At 36.0% G+C, this 15,724-nt stretch overlaps 4 protein-coding genes and 1 non-coding gene across 5 annotated transcripts; 3 read left to right on the top strand and 2 right to left on the bottom strand.

Annotated features, from left to right (window-relative positions):
- The first annotated feature begins 1,262 nt into the window (after positions 1-1,262).
- On the top strand, positions 1,263-2,244 carry LOC106133213 (3-oxoacyl-[acyl-carrier-protein] reductase FabG-like). The gene has a single exon (XM_013332859.2). It carries the CDS (start codon positions 1,330-1,332, stop codon positions 2,107-2,109), a length of 780 nt encoding a protein of 259 aa, XP_013188313.1. The 5' UTR covers positions 1,263-1,329; the 3' UTR covers positions 2,110-2,244.
- Positions 2,245-4,160: 1,916 nt separating this feature from the next.
- On the top strand, positions 4,161-6,960 carry LOC106133214 (large ribosomal subunit protein P2). The gene is made up of 5 exons (XM_013332860.2): positions 4,161-4,276; positions 4,710-4,833; positions 5,201-5,342; positions 6,155-6,238; positions 6,870-6,960. The coding sequence occupies exons 2-4, from the start codon at positions 4,711-4,713 to the stop codon at positions 6,223-6,225; spliced, it is 336 nt and encodes a 111-aa protein (XP_013188314.1). The 5' UTR covers positions 4,161-4,276; position 4,710; the 3' UTR covers positions 6,226-6,238; positions 6,870-6,960.
- On the top strand, positions 6,007-6,085 carry LOC132903221 (small nucleolar RNA Me28S-Am982). The gene has a single exon (XR_009657349.1). It is a non-coding gene; the product is annotated as a small nucleolar RNA Me28S-Am982 (small nucleolar RNA).
- Positions 6,961-8,382: 1,422 nt separating the features above from the next.
- LOC106133229 (uncharacterized oxidoreductase SSP0419-like) lies at positions 8,383-9,328 on the bottom strand. Its single transcript, XM_013332880.2, has one exon. It carries the CDS (start codon positions 9,224-9,226, stop codon positions 8,477-8,479), a length of 750 nt encoding a protein of 249 aa, XP_013188334.1. The 5' UTR covers positions 9,227-9,328; the 3' UTR covers positions 8,383-8,476.
- A 703-nt stretch (positions 9,329-10,031) lies between these two features.
- LOC106133220 (uncharacterized) lies at positions 10,032-13,758 on the bottom strand. The gene is made up of 2 exons (XM_013332865.2): positions 13,601-13,758; positions 10,032-13,202 (listed from the first exon to the last, which is right to left on the bottom strand). The coding sequence occupies exon 2, from the start codon at positions 13,148-13,150 to the stop codon at positions 11,405-11,407; it is 1,746 nt and encodes a 581-aa protein (XP_013188319.1). The 5' UTR covers positions 13,151-13,202; positions 13,601-13,758; the 3' UTR covers positions 10,032-11,404.
- Positions 13,759-15,724: the final 1,966 nt, after the last annotated feature.

Here is a 15,724-nt window from a genome sequence, read left to right as displayed (position 1 = left end):
TTAAGTTTTCCCCTATGGAATAAATCCTACTATCACACAAATATTATAAATGCGAAAGTTTGTGAGTACGAGTATGTCAGTATGGATGTTTGTTACTCTTTCACGAAAAAACTACTGAACCGATTACGATGAAATTTGGTATGTAGGTAGCTGAAGACCCAGAATAACATAAGGCTTTTTATCCTGAAGTCCCCGCGGGAATGATAAGTGTAAAATAAGAGTCAAAATAAAAAAAAACGTAAACTAATACTGAAACAAGTAATCAAAGGACAAAACTTAAACGATAAGTGCTTCATACATATTATACATACATATAATCACGTCTTTATCCCTTTCCTGGGTAGACAGAGCCAATAGATTTAAAAACATTTTATGCTTTTTCTGACATCCACCGAGCACCCCTCGGTCACCCAGTTAATGAATGAAAACCTTCGCGCAAATTACATGAATGTCAAAAAATATAGAGTCACATGATTTTATCATTGATTGTTGACTAAATATACTATACTTATCCAATTGAAATAAAATCCTTAGTCATCATAGTGATCGACCTAATATTCGGTTTTGGTCTTTAACTCCTTGGTTTTGGTACTTCATGCATTCATCACCTCAGCTATTACTACATACGAGTACACACATATAGTCACGTTTATATCCCATGCGGAGTAGACAGAGCCAACAGTCTTGAAAAACTGAAAGGCCACGTTCAGCTGTTTGGCTTAATGATAGAATTGAGATTCAAATAGTGACAGGTTGCTAGCCCATCGCCTAAATGAAGTATCCCAAGTTTATAAGCCTATCCCTTAGTCGCCTCTGACGACATCCACGGGAAAGAAATGGAGTGGCCCTATTCTTTTTTATATTTATGTCGGAAACCACACGGCACTACTACTACTTATAACAATACTTTTTTGAAATTTAATGTACGATACCATTTTAGTAAAAAAGAAACCAGTAGAAAAATGTTTTCATATGTAAGAAGTGTAACTTTTTGGTTTCGACCGAAACTGAGACCGGCTCAATCCGGTTTCGGTTGCAACTGGAAAACAAATTTTAAAAAATTCTCTATTCTTTAAAAGTGTACCAACTATCTACTTATATGAGCACACGGAATAATTAACTAAAGCAAAAAAAAAAGAAAACAATTCTAAATTTAAAACTTAAAAAAAAATATTATTTAAACTTGACTGGAAAACCAATTTCGGTGAAGCACTAATTTAATAATTACACATCTAATCTACGTTCGTAGGTATTTATTATGAAAACGCTAAACCAGTAACAATAACATTCTGTAGTTGGACCGTCAACACTTCGCTCCACACAAAAATAATGAGTTTTGCCGGCAAAGTGGTGATCGTTACAGGGGCTAGCTCAGGTATCGGAGCTAGTACAGGAATACTGTTTAGTCACAGTGGCGCGAACGTCGTACTAGTGGGAAGAAATGAGAGTAAACTGAAGAATGTCGCTGAGAAATGCAACCAAGGAGGTACTTCACCTCTCGTCGTTAAAGCGGACGTTGGCAATGACAGCGATGTCGAACGAATCATCAATGAGACAGTAAAAAAATACGGGAAATTGGATATCCTTGTCAATAACGCTGGAATAGTCGTCCGCGGGAGTGTTCTCAATGGGAACCTCGTCGAAGGCTACGACGAGACCATGAAAGTTAACGTGCGAGCTGTCATCAAACTCACAATTCTTGCTGCACCTTACTTGATCAAAACAAAAGGTAATATCGTTAACGTTTCAAGCATCGAAGGGAAGAAGCCATCAATGATCAATCACTTACCATATATGGTGAGCAAAGCCGCCTTGGATCATTTCACAAGGGGCGCCGCTTTGGAACTGGCGCCGTTTGGAGTCAGAGTGAACTCTGTAAGTCCAGGACCAGTTAGAACGGATATCTTAGAAAATTCTGGAATGTCGCCTAGTGTTTCTTGGGATGATATCGCAAAGATTATGATTCTGGACCGTGTGTCGGATCCCGAGGAGATAGGGGAATTGATCCTGTATTTAGCCAGTGACAAGGCAAGGGGTATCAGTGGTTCGGATTTCGTTAATGACAACGGTGCTTTATTGGGAACAAAGGCGAAGCCTAACATTGAGTAAATTGTTTTTTTGTGTTAAATAAATGTGATTTTAATTGTACTCTTCTATATTCGATAAGTCCGCCTTTGTAACATCTCTATCTGTTTTGTACCTATGTTTTACTCTTATGGTGCAATAAAGATTTTTATCTATCTAGGCATCTATTTAATTTCATTATGGAATCATGATTCGCAGATAAATTTACGGGTGTAGACAGAGCGGACAGTCTTGAAAAGACTGATAGGCCACGTTTAGCTGTTAGGCTTAATGACACAATTGAGATTCAAATAGTGACAGGTTGCTAGCCCATCGCCTAAAAGTAGAATCCTAAGTTTATTAGCATGTCCCTTAGTTGCTTTTTACGACATCAATAGAAAGAGTGGAAGTGGATCTATTTCAAAGTGTCGGGAATGACACGGGTTCAACCATTTATTTTTTGAGAAATTACACACTTGGTCTCGAAGTAAATTCGAGACATATGTTTAGTACTAACTCAATGATAATTTCATAATAAAAACTTAGTTTAAATAAATGTATCAACTATACTACATAGAAAAACGAAGAACGAAGTGCAATGCTGTGTTGTATGTAATCTGTGGGAAGGAAAGATCAAAGAGGTACTTACATCACCAACGTGGGTAAACTACCTATGTAAATAAATAAAATTAAAGTATTAAGTATGTCTTTCATTGGTTTTACAATCGGGTTCAATCCAAAAGCGTCATGTTGCGTTAATAAGTACTTACCTACCAACTACATCTAAGTACCTACCTACATAGATATAGATAATTTAATTTTCCCGCGCCTTGATCGTTAATGTCACATGAGCTGTCAATGTCAAACGAAAACGTCAGATATGTACGTCAGTAACTGACAGTGGCAGGACTCGAGAACAGGACTCGGAGCCAGTGTTGCTAACCTACCGCTTTATGCATTAAGTCACGCTGCTTTTTGCCACCTCAGATCCCAAAGTTCGAAGCTTAGCTAGCGCCTAAGGTAGGGCCCGTCTTTAACCGATTTCAAAAAAGGAGGAAATCTCAATTCAAACTACAGATTTAAAAACATTACTGTGATTTGAACGTATTTTTCTCACAAGGAGAAGGACGACCATTTACGCAATTATCTATCTCAGTGATTAATAAAAGACAAGTGCAGTCAGCACCGCATTTAGCCACCTTAGAAAGAGCACATAGAGAGAAAAAGCAAATGCTAAACACTAATCACGTAAATATACATGCACTTGTGTGGTTCCCGGCACCAATAAAAAAAAAGTATGGGACCAATCCATTTCTTTCCCATGAATGGCTTAAAAACTTTTTCTTTCTTATATTCTTCTTTTTGTAGGCGATAGTCTAGCAACCTGTCTTGAATAATTTAGCTCTTATTCAGTTGTGTCTACGCCCATAATTCTTAGTTGACCTTCTGGCACCTATTCCTAGTAATCTCATATACTCATAATATACATGAAAATAATATACAACCAGTTTTTAGGGTAATCTGAGGTTAAAAAATAAAAACCTTAGATGGTAGAAAGGTAGGTAGATCAAGAAGAAACCTCGCGCGCGAAGCTTACTTATGCAGCGTATGCAATACAGCGCGGAAATGCTGCCTGCTTGACATTGACATTCCGTCTACGGGACCCAAATATAAAGAAATGGTTTTTAGTTTATGAATTTAACTTCATTTTAATGGAGTAATTTTATTATTTAGTATAGTTAAATTATTATATTTAGTTTTTATTTATAATTTTAAATTTTAAATACCTACATATTGTTTAGCTAATTCCATTTGTACGAAAACTACTTTACATTTTTAAGTTGTGTGTTTTTGTTCGACCTAAAGTTTTAGTTTTTTGTTATAACTTGATAGGAATATTGTCGACGACATGCTGCTAGTATTTGAAAGCTTAAAAAAACGAAACAATAAAAAATTGTATAGAAATAAACGTAATAATTTTAGGTACCTATAAGTAGTTAAAAAGTTTTAAGAACCGATTTTGGTAGTGTGGCGCTTTTTTAACCGACTTTAGGTCTAAGTTAAGTAGCGCATTTTCTTTGGTTTCAGTTGGCAATAGTTCGAACCGGCGGTGGCCGAACCCAAAAATTCTTTGACTCTTTCGCTTGACAGTTTGTTCAAGTAGAACGTTTTCATTTCGGCACAACACGTTTCGTGTCTTTACGACTTAAAAGTAAGTGATTTTAATGAAAATAATGGTTCTTTATTTTAATGCAGTTAATATGTTTTTGTTATCCAAAGGTATTTTCCGTGTAACGTTTTATTTGAATCGGATTTAGAAGGATAAAAATCTGTTTAAAATGTGTCCCAGGCTTGTGTCATACAATCAATTCATGTTTCATGGTAATTGTATTGCTCATTTAGATTTTGAATCGTATTCCGTATTTTATATGTGATAAATTGTCTGTAAGTTCAATAATTCCGTCCTTGATTTTCCATGCAATAAGCTTCATGTTTTATAACCTCAAAAGTTATTATGGTGGCAACTATCTTTTGCGCTGCCTACCTATCTATACTGCATCGTCAATAAAACAAATGGTTTGACCTATCTGTTAACGTACTAATCGTGTTTAAGCTATTTATTTAATGGTAAATTTCATTTTCAGAATGCGTTACGTGGCCGCATATTTACTGGCTGTGCTGGGTGGGAAGGCTTCCCCAGGGGCTGCGGACGTCGAGAAGATTCTCAGCTCCGTTGGTATTGAAGCAGACTCTGAGAAACTTAAGAAGGTATGCACATCATATAAGAAGCATGATAGCTTAAACACGCCGTTTAATTAAGTAGTTTGATCTGGGTTTTTTATAATATAACGGCCTCTGTAGCGCAGCCGTAATGCGCTTATCTGTCACCGGAGGGTCCCGGGTTCGAATTCCGGCTACGGCATTTTTCTCTGGATGTTTATTATGAAATATAACATTGTTTAGTTTTGATCTCGTAAAAGTCTTAATCATACATCGAGGTAAAATCGGTGTAATCTGTTGGGTATAATTTATTAACCTACCATGTGAAAGAAAACATGAGTGGTCCTGATCTAAAGTACCGGGAACCACACGGCACGATCAATTCTCTAATATTGAACAAAACTCTTCATTCTAGGTGATATCGGAGTTGGATGGCAAGAGTGTTGAGGAGCTGATCGCCTCGGGCCGAGAGAAGCTGTCGTCGATGCCGGTGGGAGGCGCCGCTCCCGCCGCCGCCGCCGCCGCGCCTGCCGCCGCTGCTGCCGTCGAGAAGAAAGGTATAATAGCGTTTAACCTTTAATAAATATAGGTTAAGTAGTGTAACGGAACCTTCTGAGACAAGTCTGTTTATAATTTGATAATAGCGCGTTATTGTTGAATCGGCTTAATATAAAATACATTATTACCACTTTTATTACTTATGCCGATGTAAGATAATGTAAAAAGAATATTATGGGCAACTTGGATTTATCGAAATCGAAATTATTGTTTTAAAAAAAACACTGAATGAAAAACAAATAACACCAGAATAAAGCTGTTGCCTGAAATGACACCACCTCAGCATAATGTTGGTTTATACTGCCTGCGCTGAAGTATAATTTTTTTTGTTTAGCACAATAATATTTAACTTTTTTGGAGTGCACCATTTGAACCTCTGAACTGAACAGTCTTCTTTTATGAGCGAGATAGCAGGAGACATTTTGCTTTTGGATTTAAAGTTTTATTGCCTGGTAGTGAGGTTGAGCATTATTTTATTGAGTTTTAATTTGGTTTAATTGCGCGGTAGATGGCGCTTTTTTGCGCCGTCGAATTATGGCACTGGTACCCATTATGAAATTACTTTTTAGTAGCTATACTACCTTTATTATGAAATTCATAACTAGCGCCCTCATTGATAATTTGATATGTCCTATAAGTTCAAGCAAAGCTATAGAATATATTTTTTTATGATGATTTCAAATAATCACCATCTTTCGACTGACATGTCGTGAAGCTAAATATTTGTTGACTGATGTATACTACAATTGCATAAATTGAAACATTTGTCAGTAGCAATGTTAGTAATGTTGTATTGTTTTTTATTTTGCAGAAGAGAAGGAGACCAAGAAGGAAGAGTCCGAATCAGAAGACGAGGACATGGGCTTTGGTCTTTTTGACTAAATACTTTTTTATAGTGAGTATCACTTTATTTTATAGTTAAATATATTGTAACAGGAATGGAAAAGATATTGCTTAGATGGTTAAGTATGAAAGTAGGTTGATGCAAATATACAAAGGTAATGTGAATGGGACTGTTGGAGTGGGAAGGCCCAGACGAACATACCTTGATCAAATCAGAGAAGTACTGGCAAAAGGTCAGGTCAAAGTACCCAAAACTGACGAGCTTGCATAAGGAGAGTTATGAATGTGGATGAAGCAAAAGAAGTATGCAGGGATCGTGGAAAGATGTAGTCTCTGGCCTCTGGAAAGGAGGCATGATTTATGTTTGTATGTATCATTTCTAACTGTGGGATTCTTTTAGACTTAGTAGAAATGGTCACTGACGGAATTGAGATTCGAATTCCGAAGTTCCTGTGGAAAAGGAATTCATTGAGATGTTTCATTTTACATGGACTCTTTGAAGTTAACTGCATTGTAGTTTGTTCTGCCGCTTCTTCTACACATGCGCTTTGGAAGCGGTAGTGGTTATAATTTTTTTTATTTTCATATTGAAGCGATGTGATGTCAATAAGTGATGCCTTGTATCCAATTTTGAAAATAAATTTATTCTATTCTATATTTAAATAATTTTTCTTTTGTTTCAGTGCCAGCGGCGTATGCGGCCGTTGTCCCAGTTATGTTTTAAGCGTAACTTGACGGCAATTATGTTTCTATGAAATATATTTGCTGAAACTATGACTTTGTTTTATTTTTCGTCTGTATCCAAACTTGAGTTATTTACAATTATTACTAGAGCGCCCGCGACTACGTCCGCGTAGAACCCTTATCATAACATAACAATCAATCCCGCGGGAACTCAGGGATAAAAAGCCTATATGTTATTCTCGGTCTTCAGCTACCTACATACCAAATTTCATAGTAATCGGTTCAGTAGTTTTTGCGTGGATGAGTAACAAATATCCATACTGACATACAAACTTTCGCATTTATAATATTAGTAGGATGAGATGTTATACATGCTCTGCACAGCTGGGACACAGAAGTGTCACCGCCTAGACGAGCTAAGAGAGCGCAAGGCCACAACTGACTTAACTTTTCATGAAATGTTTCATCTTATTTTTGGCGACATCTCTACGTTATACATACCCAATAAATATTATGTTAGCATAGTCTATTAGCCTGGCGGAAGATCTTCCCTTTGGTGGCGGTCGAGCCGAATCATTGCTCCCATTCACATAGAAATCTATTATTTATGTGAATCTGTAATTGTATAATTAGTTGTTCATATTATCAGTTGGTCCACGAGGAAAACGTGAACAATATTTATGTGCCCGTTTAATAGAGGTACATGCCTGTAGTATTTATAAATATAATGCAAACGCCAACGTTTAAAATTAGCAATTTTATATTTGTTAATAATCTAGTTACCTGCAAGTAATTCAAATACATACACACAGCCAGTGGCGTAACTACAGGGTGGCAAGTCGGCAAAATGCCACGGGCCCCCAGCCGGAAGGGGCCCCCGGTCAGAGGAGAATCCCAACTCCCAACATTTCTTATTTATCATACATGTTTAGTAAAAAAAAGTTTTAGTTTTAGTTATGACCGTGAGTCGTGACTACTACCATATATGGTCATATGACAGATTATTGTATGAACCTATTTCATTCCATTCAAATGCGTTCGCGCAACAGGACAAAAACTTGTGTCACGGTTGTTTGAACACGTTAAAAACCGTCGGTGGTAGTGTCCACTTTTTCCAAGTTAGATAGGTTCATATATATCTGCTGAACTAACGCTGGGGGAAACTGTCGTGTCGTACAAATTTTATTAGAATTCATACAAACTTAAATTTTTAAACACCACAAAATCATTAGTTACCTATCGCCTGTAAATCTTTATCTTTCTCATATGTAAAGAGGTTGGTATTTTTTCACGCGATCCTATTCATACAATGAAAGTAAAAACAGTAGGTATTTTCTTAAATAACTGTTTAAATTGAGATAACTGTTTAAATTGAGCTTTCCAAATAAAAATGGGTGTTTTAATTTGTGACTATAAAACATTAATGATAATTTTAAGAAAAAAATAATCAAAACGTTAATATGTAAGGCAGATAGGCCTTGGCTGTCCTTGTGAAATAAAACATTGTTTACTTGCGATATATTTATTACTTACGGCTTTTAAAAATACTGGCCAAATTGAAAATCGCCTCTTTTTTGTGAAGTCTGTTAAAAAAAACAGTTTTTTTTTATATTAACAAACCACCATTATCACATACGAAATCTGATCCAGTTATTCCTTTCGCCTTATCGCTAGCCAAATACAAGATCAAATTCGCAATTTCTTCCGAATCTGATACTCTCTTCAAAGCCGTAATTGTACTCAAGGCGTCCGCGGTAACAGGAATTGCGCAGTTGTCAAAAAAGTCAGTTTTGACAGGTCCAGGACTGATTCCATTCACTCTCACCCCAGAAGCAGATAGTTCTAAAGCTGCCCCGCGCGTGAAGTGATCCAGAGCCGCTTTACTCACGTTGTAAGCCATATAAGCGGCCCCCGTCACCTTCTTCCCAGCTATGCTAGATATATTGACGATATTCCCTTTGGTTTTAACCAGATGAGGAGCAACTAAAGTCGTGAGTTGAATAACTGATCGTACATTAACACTCATCATAGCATCGTACGCGTCTAATACTTTCCCATCCAATATGCAGCCGGCAACTGCAAAACCCGCGTTGTTCACCAAAACATCAATTTTCTTAAACTTCTCGACTGTTTCCTCAACGATTCGCTTGATATCATCAGCGCTGCTCAATTCTGCTGTAATCACGAGTGGTGTTTTGCCGTTTTTCGCGCATTCTTCAGCTACTTTCTTCAATTTCGTCTGGTTTCTGCCCACAATAGCAACATCTGCACCCTCTTTGGCAAAGAAAACAGCCGTAGTAGCCCCGATGCCGGAACTCCCGCCGGTTATAAGGACGACCTTGTTAGCAAAACTCATTTCTTGTTTATTACGTGTGGCTCGTCCAACTGCCGACGTAATACTGAGTCATGCTTTTGATCGAAGGTATTTAGACGAAAAAGTACAAGGCCGCGCCCTGAGTCAAGAAATAAACATCGTATCCAATGTTATTTTTCGTTTATAGTCTGTATAGACCGTAGTAGCTCATTGTGCATCGTTAAATCATTATTGCTCACCCGGAAACCAATGTAATGAGCAAAAAATTCTCATCAGAAACCTTTGATAATATTTATCTACAATTCACAAACTGAATATAATATATTCAGTTTATAAATATATTATATTAAATTACCTAACTAGGTAATTCATTCCATAATTTGCGTATTAAATCTTTAATTCCCCGTCTGAAAAACTATGACAAGTAACTTTTGTATAAAACCGAGAAGTTAGTTGATTTCTAAAACCTCGTAAGCGTAACAAACACTTTTCCGAAAACCGCATCAACATCAGTTCAGCTTAACGTCACATAATCGCGGTTCGCCGCCGTGTGGTTCCCGGCACAAAAAAGAATAGGACCACTCCATCTCTTTCCCATGGACGCCATCATCTCAATTCTATCACTCAGCCAAACAGCTGAGCGTGGCCTATCAGTCTTTTCAAGACTAGTGGCTAGGTCTACCCCGCTAGGGATATAGACGTGATTATATTTATGTACCCTCTTTTAAGCCTCAATTCTATCATTAAGCCTAACAGCAGAACGTCTGCCTTTTATCACTGCTGGCTCTGTCTACCCCGCAAAGGATATACACGTGATTAAATGGATGGATGGATAAATAGACAGAAATAATAAAGAACAATAAATTATATTGTTGTCATTTATAATTTAATACCTATATAATCGTAATGACTGGTCCTTATAAATGCATAAAATATAATGTATAAATTTACATAGTAAAAGTCTAATCAAGGACTAGTGAAGAGAATATTAAACAACAAGAATATAATTATACAATACACATTTCTACTATGTACAAATAACTACCAAGGAAAAAGTATTAGGTACACAGTGACATAATTAACAGCAAATTTACCGCAAATCTATATTTCTATACTAATATTATAAAGCTGAAGAGTTTGTTTGTTTGAACGCGCTAATCTCAGGAACTACTAGTTCGAATTGAAAAATTATTTTTGTGTTGAATAGACCATTTATCGAGGATGGTTTTAGGCTATATAACATCACGCTGCAACTTTTAGGAGCGAATTAATTATGGAAAATGTGAAAAACAAAACGGGGAAAATTATTCATCCTTGAGGGCTTCCATGATGCCCAAAATAACTATTCCACGCGGACGAAGTCGCGGGCACAGTTAAGTATACTTATAACGATTATGTGAAAGAATAGAATAGATTTAAAAAAAAAAAACAATTGTATAGGAAAATTTACACTCTAAATACATATGAATTATTGATTTGGCATAAATGACTACTAGTTATTGTTTTAGTAGTGCCGTGTGGTTCCCGGCATCAATACAAAAAACAAAAGGATCACTCCACCTCTTTCCCATGGATGTTGTAAAAGGCGAGTAAGGGGTAGGCTTACAAACTTGGGATTCTTTTTTAGGCGATGGGCTAGCAACCTGTCACTATTTGAATCTCAATTCTATCATTAAGCCAAATAGCTGAACGTGGCCATTCAGTCTATTCAAGACTGTTGGCTCTGTCTACCCCGCAAGGGACCTAGACGTGACCATATGTATGTATGACTACTAGTTAATTATACCTACACATTACAAATACTATAAAAATACTTTGACATAATTGACAGCAAAAAAAGCATTGGCGGTCGAATTGGTAAGGTGCCTGGTTAAAATGCATGGTGCACGGAAAGACATCGGTTCGAATCCCACGACGGCCATTTACCAATGACTATTTTCAAAGTTATGAGTACATTTGTTTGAATACTAAGCGATGCCTTTAGGTAAAGAAAAAAAGGGGACAAAACTTGTAGATCCTGACACACTCAATTTAGGCTCCATGGTCAAGGGGCTTGCCCCGGGCTCCTATCCAGAGTGGTGAGGATGCAACCAGGACTAAAGCCAGGAAGAAGAACTTGCACAAAAATAAAAACCAACTTAAAAGCAGTACTAATACAATGCCATGGAAAAATTACTGAACCAATTTTGAACTAGGAAAGACAGAGAGAGAAAACATTAATTAATTTGGTTTTAATCTGTATATATTGTATACACTATAAAATGGGCTGTATTGTTTGTCGCGACCATTATTGTACTGGAAAATTCTGATACTAAGAGCTGGTTTACCGATATCACTTCTCACGCGTTTGTACAAAGTTAATGTCTTCTCTCTCTGTCTCTCAGGCATGTCCGACTGGAAACTAAAGCTGTACAGATTTACACACTTACTAAACAAATTTTTGGGATTCGGCAAATCTATTTCAACTTTGGAGGGATTTATTAAAAATATGTTTTCTAAATTTTTACAGTCACTTAGAGTATTATACAGTGAGCCATATTGTAAAATTTTAGTATTCAATAAAAAGTTTTTCAATGAATTACATTGAGGCATGAGCTTTAGGAGTGACAACACCAGAAAGTTTCCGCGCAAATCTGTTATCTCCAATGTTTCCAATGATTTGGCATTCTCAAATAGTACTCTAAAAAACTCCGTAGTATACAGAACACTGCCATACAGAGTGAAGTGCGTCAATTTCTTCACAAAGTCACAATTATTTATAGTTACTGTCACTGGTTTATTATAAGGCACTTTGAAGTGAACTTCTAAATTGATATCTTTTTCTTCATTCTTAAATTCTTCATCGTAATTTAAAATCAGACACGGCTGCGCTTGGCGAACTTTCTTTATCCTTTTATTCAATGGCGCTTCATAAACCTCGTAAGTTTTGATGTCCATGAAATATTGGTGAACCAAATATGATTTATGGATCGGCGGTACAGATTGTCGCTCCAATTCCACACCAGAATCAAAACAGTAAGGCATGTAATCATTAACCATTGATGTTAGTCTTGAGAAAAAATTATCATCGAAGCAAGTGCTCTTTTTACTCCAGAACATGAAGGCAACATCTCCATAACGCATTGATTTCAAATCGGTTAACGGAAACACATCTGTTTGGAACTCTTCTTGTATGAATGTCCGCAATAATGGAGTCCCAAGTAATAACAGAGACATTTGACTTTGGAACACTAACACCTCGTAATTAATAATATCAAAATGTTTGAACAAAGTGCTTTCATAAATAAAGTCGTGAATAGGGTCTGGCATGAAAAACATTTTCAGACATGATATCCTTTCCAAAACGGAATAATCATGTTTCTTCAGTTGACCCCACGGGGAAAGAGCTATTGAGACTTTCTTAGATATCATTGTCAATGTCAAACAGTCAAGGTCAGCCTTGCTCAGCAGCCACAATGGGACATCTGATGCCAGCAACTCAATTGCTGCACCAACAAAGTGAATGTTTTTCAGCCCCTGGAATGAGTCTTGAAAAGTATTGAACAATTCTTTGCGGAAATGGCATCCCTCCCCATAGTCATAATTGATTGCTAGGGTATTCAATGCTGGCAACATTTTATAAATAACCACATAATCTGGCAACACTATATTTGTGTAGCTTACATCGAGAGAAGTTAAATTTTTGAGCTTTCTCACCGCTTGCTTGAGGGATGTTTTAGTCAGGTCGTGGACACCGCTTAGATTCAAGACTTTCAAATTACTTGCAATTTCCAAGAAGAAGTGGGATCGTAATGACTGGGCTGTAGCTAAGGTGTTTAGTGAAAATTGGCATTCCTTTATCGTTCCAGGGACACTGATCGCATCTCTCGCATCTTGACACACTTCATACAAGTTATGTGCAGACTTTGTGTCTAGTTTCCTCGCTATGATGCCTAATATTTCAGGAGGCAACGTTTCTAGAGACATCGTGTTGTATGTACTTATTAAGGCTTTGATTGCGGGTGACTACTTCTAACTCCTGTAACAAAAAAAAAACTAACATTACAATTCAGTCTTAACCTGCCACACCCCTGAGGTGTGGGGAAAACATTAGTCTACCTTCAATTTAAAATAATAAAGGCCCTTCAACTTTTTACCAATTATCACATTAATATGAATAAATACAGAATAACTAAACCATAATCGCGTTAATACTGCCGCATTTACGTGGCATTCCGCGCGATATGTCTAGTATATGGTTTATGATTTTGATCACTTGTTATCAATTTCAAATAGTATTATATATCCTCCGCTGCCATAAATGAGGCATATTATTGATATAAATTGTAGACTTTTGATAACACGGTAAATTAAACCAGGGCCGAGATTTACTATTCCTACCCTCCTCTATCCACAAAGGTTTATTAGAATTCCTACCTTCCTTTGTTCACAAAATGTCATTTTATGCTAAAACTGTTATTACACTTTGTTAAATAATTGTAAAACTTTAAAATAAACATTACAAAAATAATTGAGGTTTAACTCCGAATATACAGTTCAGCTTCAGCCAGCAGAGTTCAGCTGATCAGTGTTGCCAACTCTTAAAACCAAAAGTTGCTATAAAGTTAAGCTACAATTAAAAAAAAATGTAGCTGCCTCACTTCAAAAAGCTGCCAATTCTAGCTATAAAGTTGCCGAGTGGCAACACTGCAGCTGATTATTTTGACAGCGGTCATTGTCAAATTATTTTTTTCAATTCAATTTGGCTTTATTGCTGGTATATTCACGAACTTTAATAAAGTTTAATCTTGGTTAACTTATCAAGCTTTTTTTATTGAAGTAATGGAAAGAGAGAGAACAAAGTAAGAAATAAAGAAAGGAAAATGTTTATTTGATAATATATAATATATCAAGAACAGAAATCTTAATCTATAACTATTTTCGTATCAAAATGCAAAGCATTTGTCGTGGTATATACCACAACGCTGGTCTTCTGTGGGCACCAATATAGAAAAAATAAAATAAGTAAATTAAAATATGGCTGCTCTCTCGGTACACTATTGGCAAAACAAAAGGAATTTACCTTCTTAACGTTAACTCGCATAACTAAGCTGAAATACGGAATATTAGAATAATATATAATAGAATCTTTATGATAGAAAATTTAAAAAGTAGGTATATTTAATTTTCTAATTTTAATTTTGGGATACTATTTTGGTTATTAAGCGGCTACATTTATCACACATATACAATTGAAACTTTAAGTCACGACACGAGTCTTTGATTATTTATGTTTATTTTTTTGTTACGTGCGCAGATTAATCTGCACTAGCACCTAGGTCATAACTGAAAATCAGCGTATTGCTCTACAGCAATAAATTCGTTGAGTTGTGACCTTTTTGTATTGCTGCAACTCACACCCTATTAATTTGTATTCCATATGAAATTGTAAATCGTGTGTAGCAAATCAAATAAATGAATTATCTATCTATCTATATTAAAGATGAGCTTTGTGTGAAAGCCTATTACAGCACGGAGGATTATAGGTATTAATGATAAACATGTGTGGCCCAAGTTTGACATAATGGCCTCTTAAATGCTTGTGTATTTTTGACATGATCTTGACAAAATTTGTACAGTATGTACATATTTTATTTTATCTTTATTTTCATTTTATTTGACGAAATATTCGTATTGACAACATTAGTTCTACATTCATTCATGTTTTTTTAATGTAGACAATGTGCATTCGTCCACGATTTAGATTTAAGAGATCTATATTTGAAAATTGACGTCCGATGAAAATGCTGCAGTGTAGTTTGTTCCGCCGCTTCTTCTACACATGCGTTTTGGAAGCGGTAGTAGTTATAGTTAGAGTTAAGTTATGTGACGTAAATAAGTGATACCTTGTATTCAATTTTGAAAAAAAATCTATTTTATTCTAGAATAGAGCTCTATGTAGGTAAGGTACCTACTTGGAAATATAACGTGAGGTTTTATCTTTTATTTAAAATACCACAAAATCGAAAGGAGCTAACGTAAAATTAGCGTAGGTATCGCAAGTTTCCATTTTGGGAACTTTTCTTTTTCTGTTATCTATAAGTATACTAACGATCTGGCTTGCATGATATTTAATTAATCTTTAAGATAAACCGCCGTAGCGAAACCTGTGATGATGTGAACAGCACTTAAGCCGCCATTTTTTTTTCATTTCTAACTGATTTTCAGTCAACAACTTACAGTAAAGTGCAAATTAGACCCAATGCATTGAGATAGCACTTCCTAATGTGCAGGCAAATGTTGATATTGGTATAATGGTCAAAGATTAGATTCTGTTTATAGTAAGTACTTCATTCCTAGGAATAACATTAGATTTTAAATTTTAAATGACATGGTCATATTTCGAAACTTTCTAAAAAGCTTAGTTCTGCAGCATACGCTATTCTTCGTAGGTATTAGGCATTTTACGGATGTGGTAACTGCTAAGCTAGTATATTTTAGTAATTTTCTTTGGGGAGCAGCAGCAAACACAAATTATTTTTATTCCACAACTAGCTGTGC

Source organism: Amyelois transitella, chromosome 22, assembly GCF_032362555.1.
Source record: "Amyelois transitella isolate CPQ chromosome 22, ilAmyTran1.1, whole genome shotgun sequence".
NCBI lineage: Eukaryota > Metazoa > Arthropoda > Insecta > Lepidoptera > Pyralidae > Amyelois > Amyelois transitella.
This window is presented reverse-complemented; position numbering and strand designations above follow the sequence as displayed.

Excerpts from the sequence above, each read along its gene's own strand:
- LOC106133214 (XM_013332860.2), top strand. The coding sequence starts at position 4,711 with ATGCGTTACGTGGCCGCATATTTACTGGCTGTGCTGGGTGGGAAGGCT. Across the intron at positions 4,834-5,200 it reads ACTCTGAGAAACTTAAGAAG|GTGATATCGGAGTTGGATGG; the intron begins GTATGCACATCA and ends TCTTCATTCTAG. Across the intron at positions 5,343-6,154 it reads TGCTGCCGTCGAGAAGAAAG|AAGAGAAGGAGACCAAGAAG; the intron begins GTATAATAGCGT and ends TTTATTTTGCAG.
- LOC106133220 (XM_013332865.2), bottom strand. The coding sequence starts at position 13,150 with ATGTCTCTAGAAACGTTGCCTCCTGAAATATTAGGCATCATAGCGAGG.
- LOC106133229 (XM_013332880.2), bottom strand. The coding sequence starts at position 9,226 with ATGAGTTTTGCTAACAAGGTCGTCCTTATAACCGGCGGGAGTTCCGGC.
- LOC106133213 (XM_013332859.2), top strand. The coding sequence starts at position 1,330 with ATGAGTTTTGCCGGCAAAGTGGTGATCGTTACAGGGGCTAGCTCAGGT.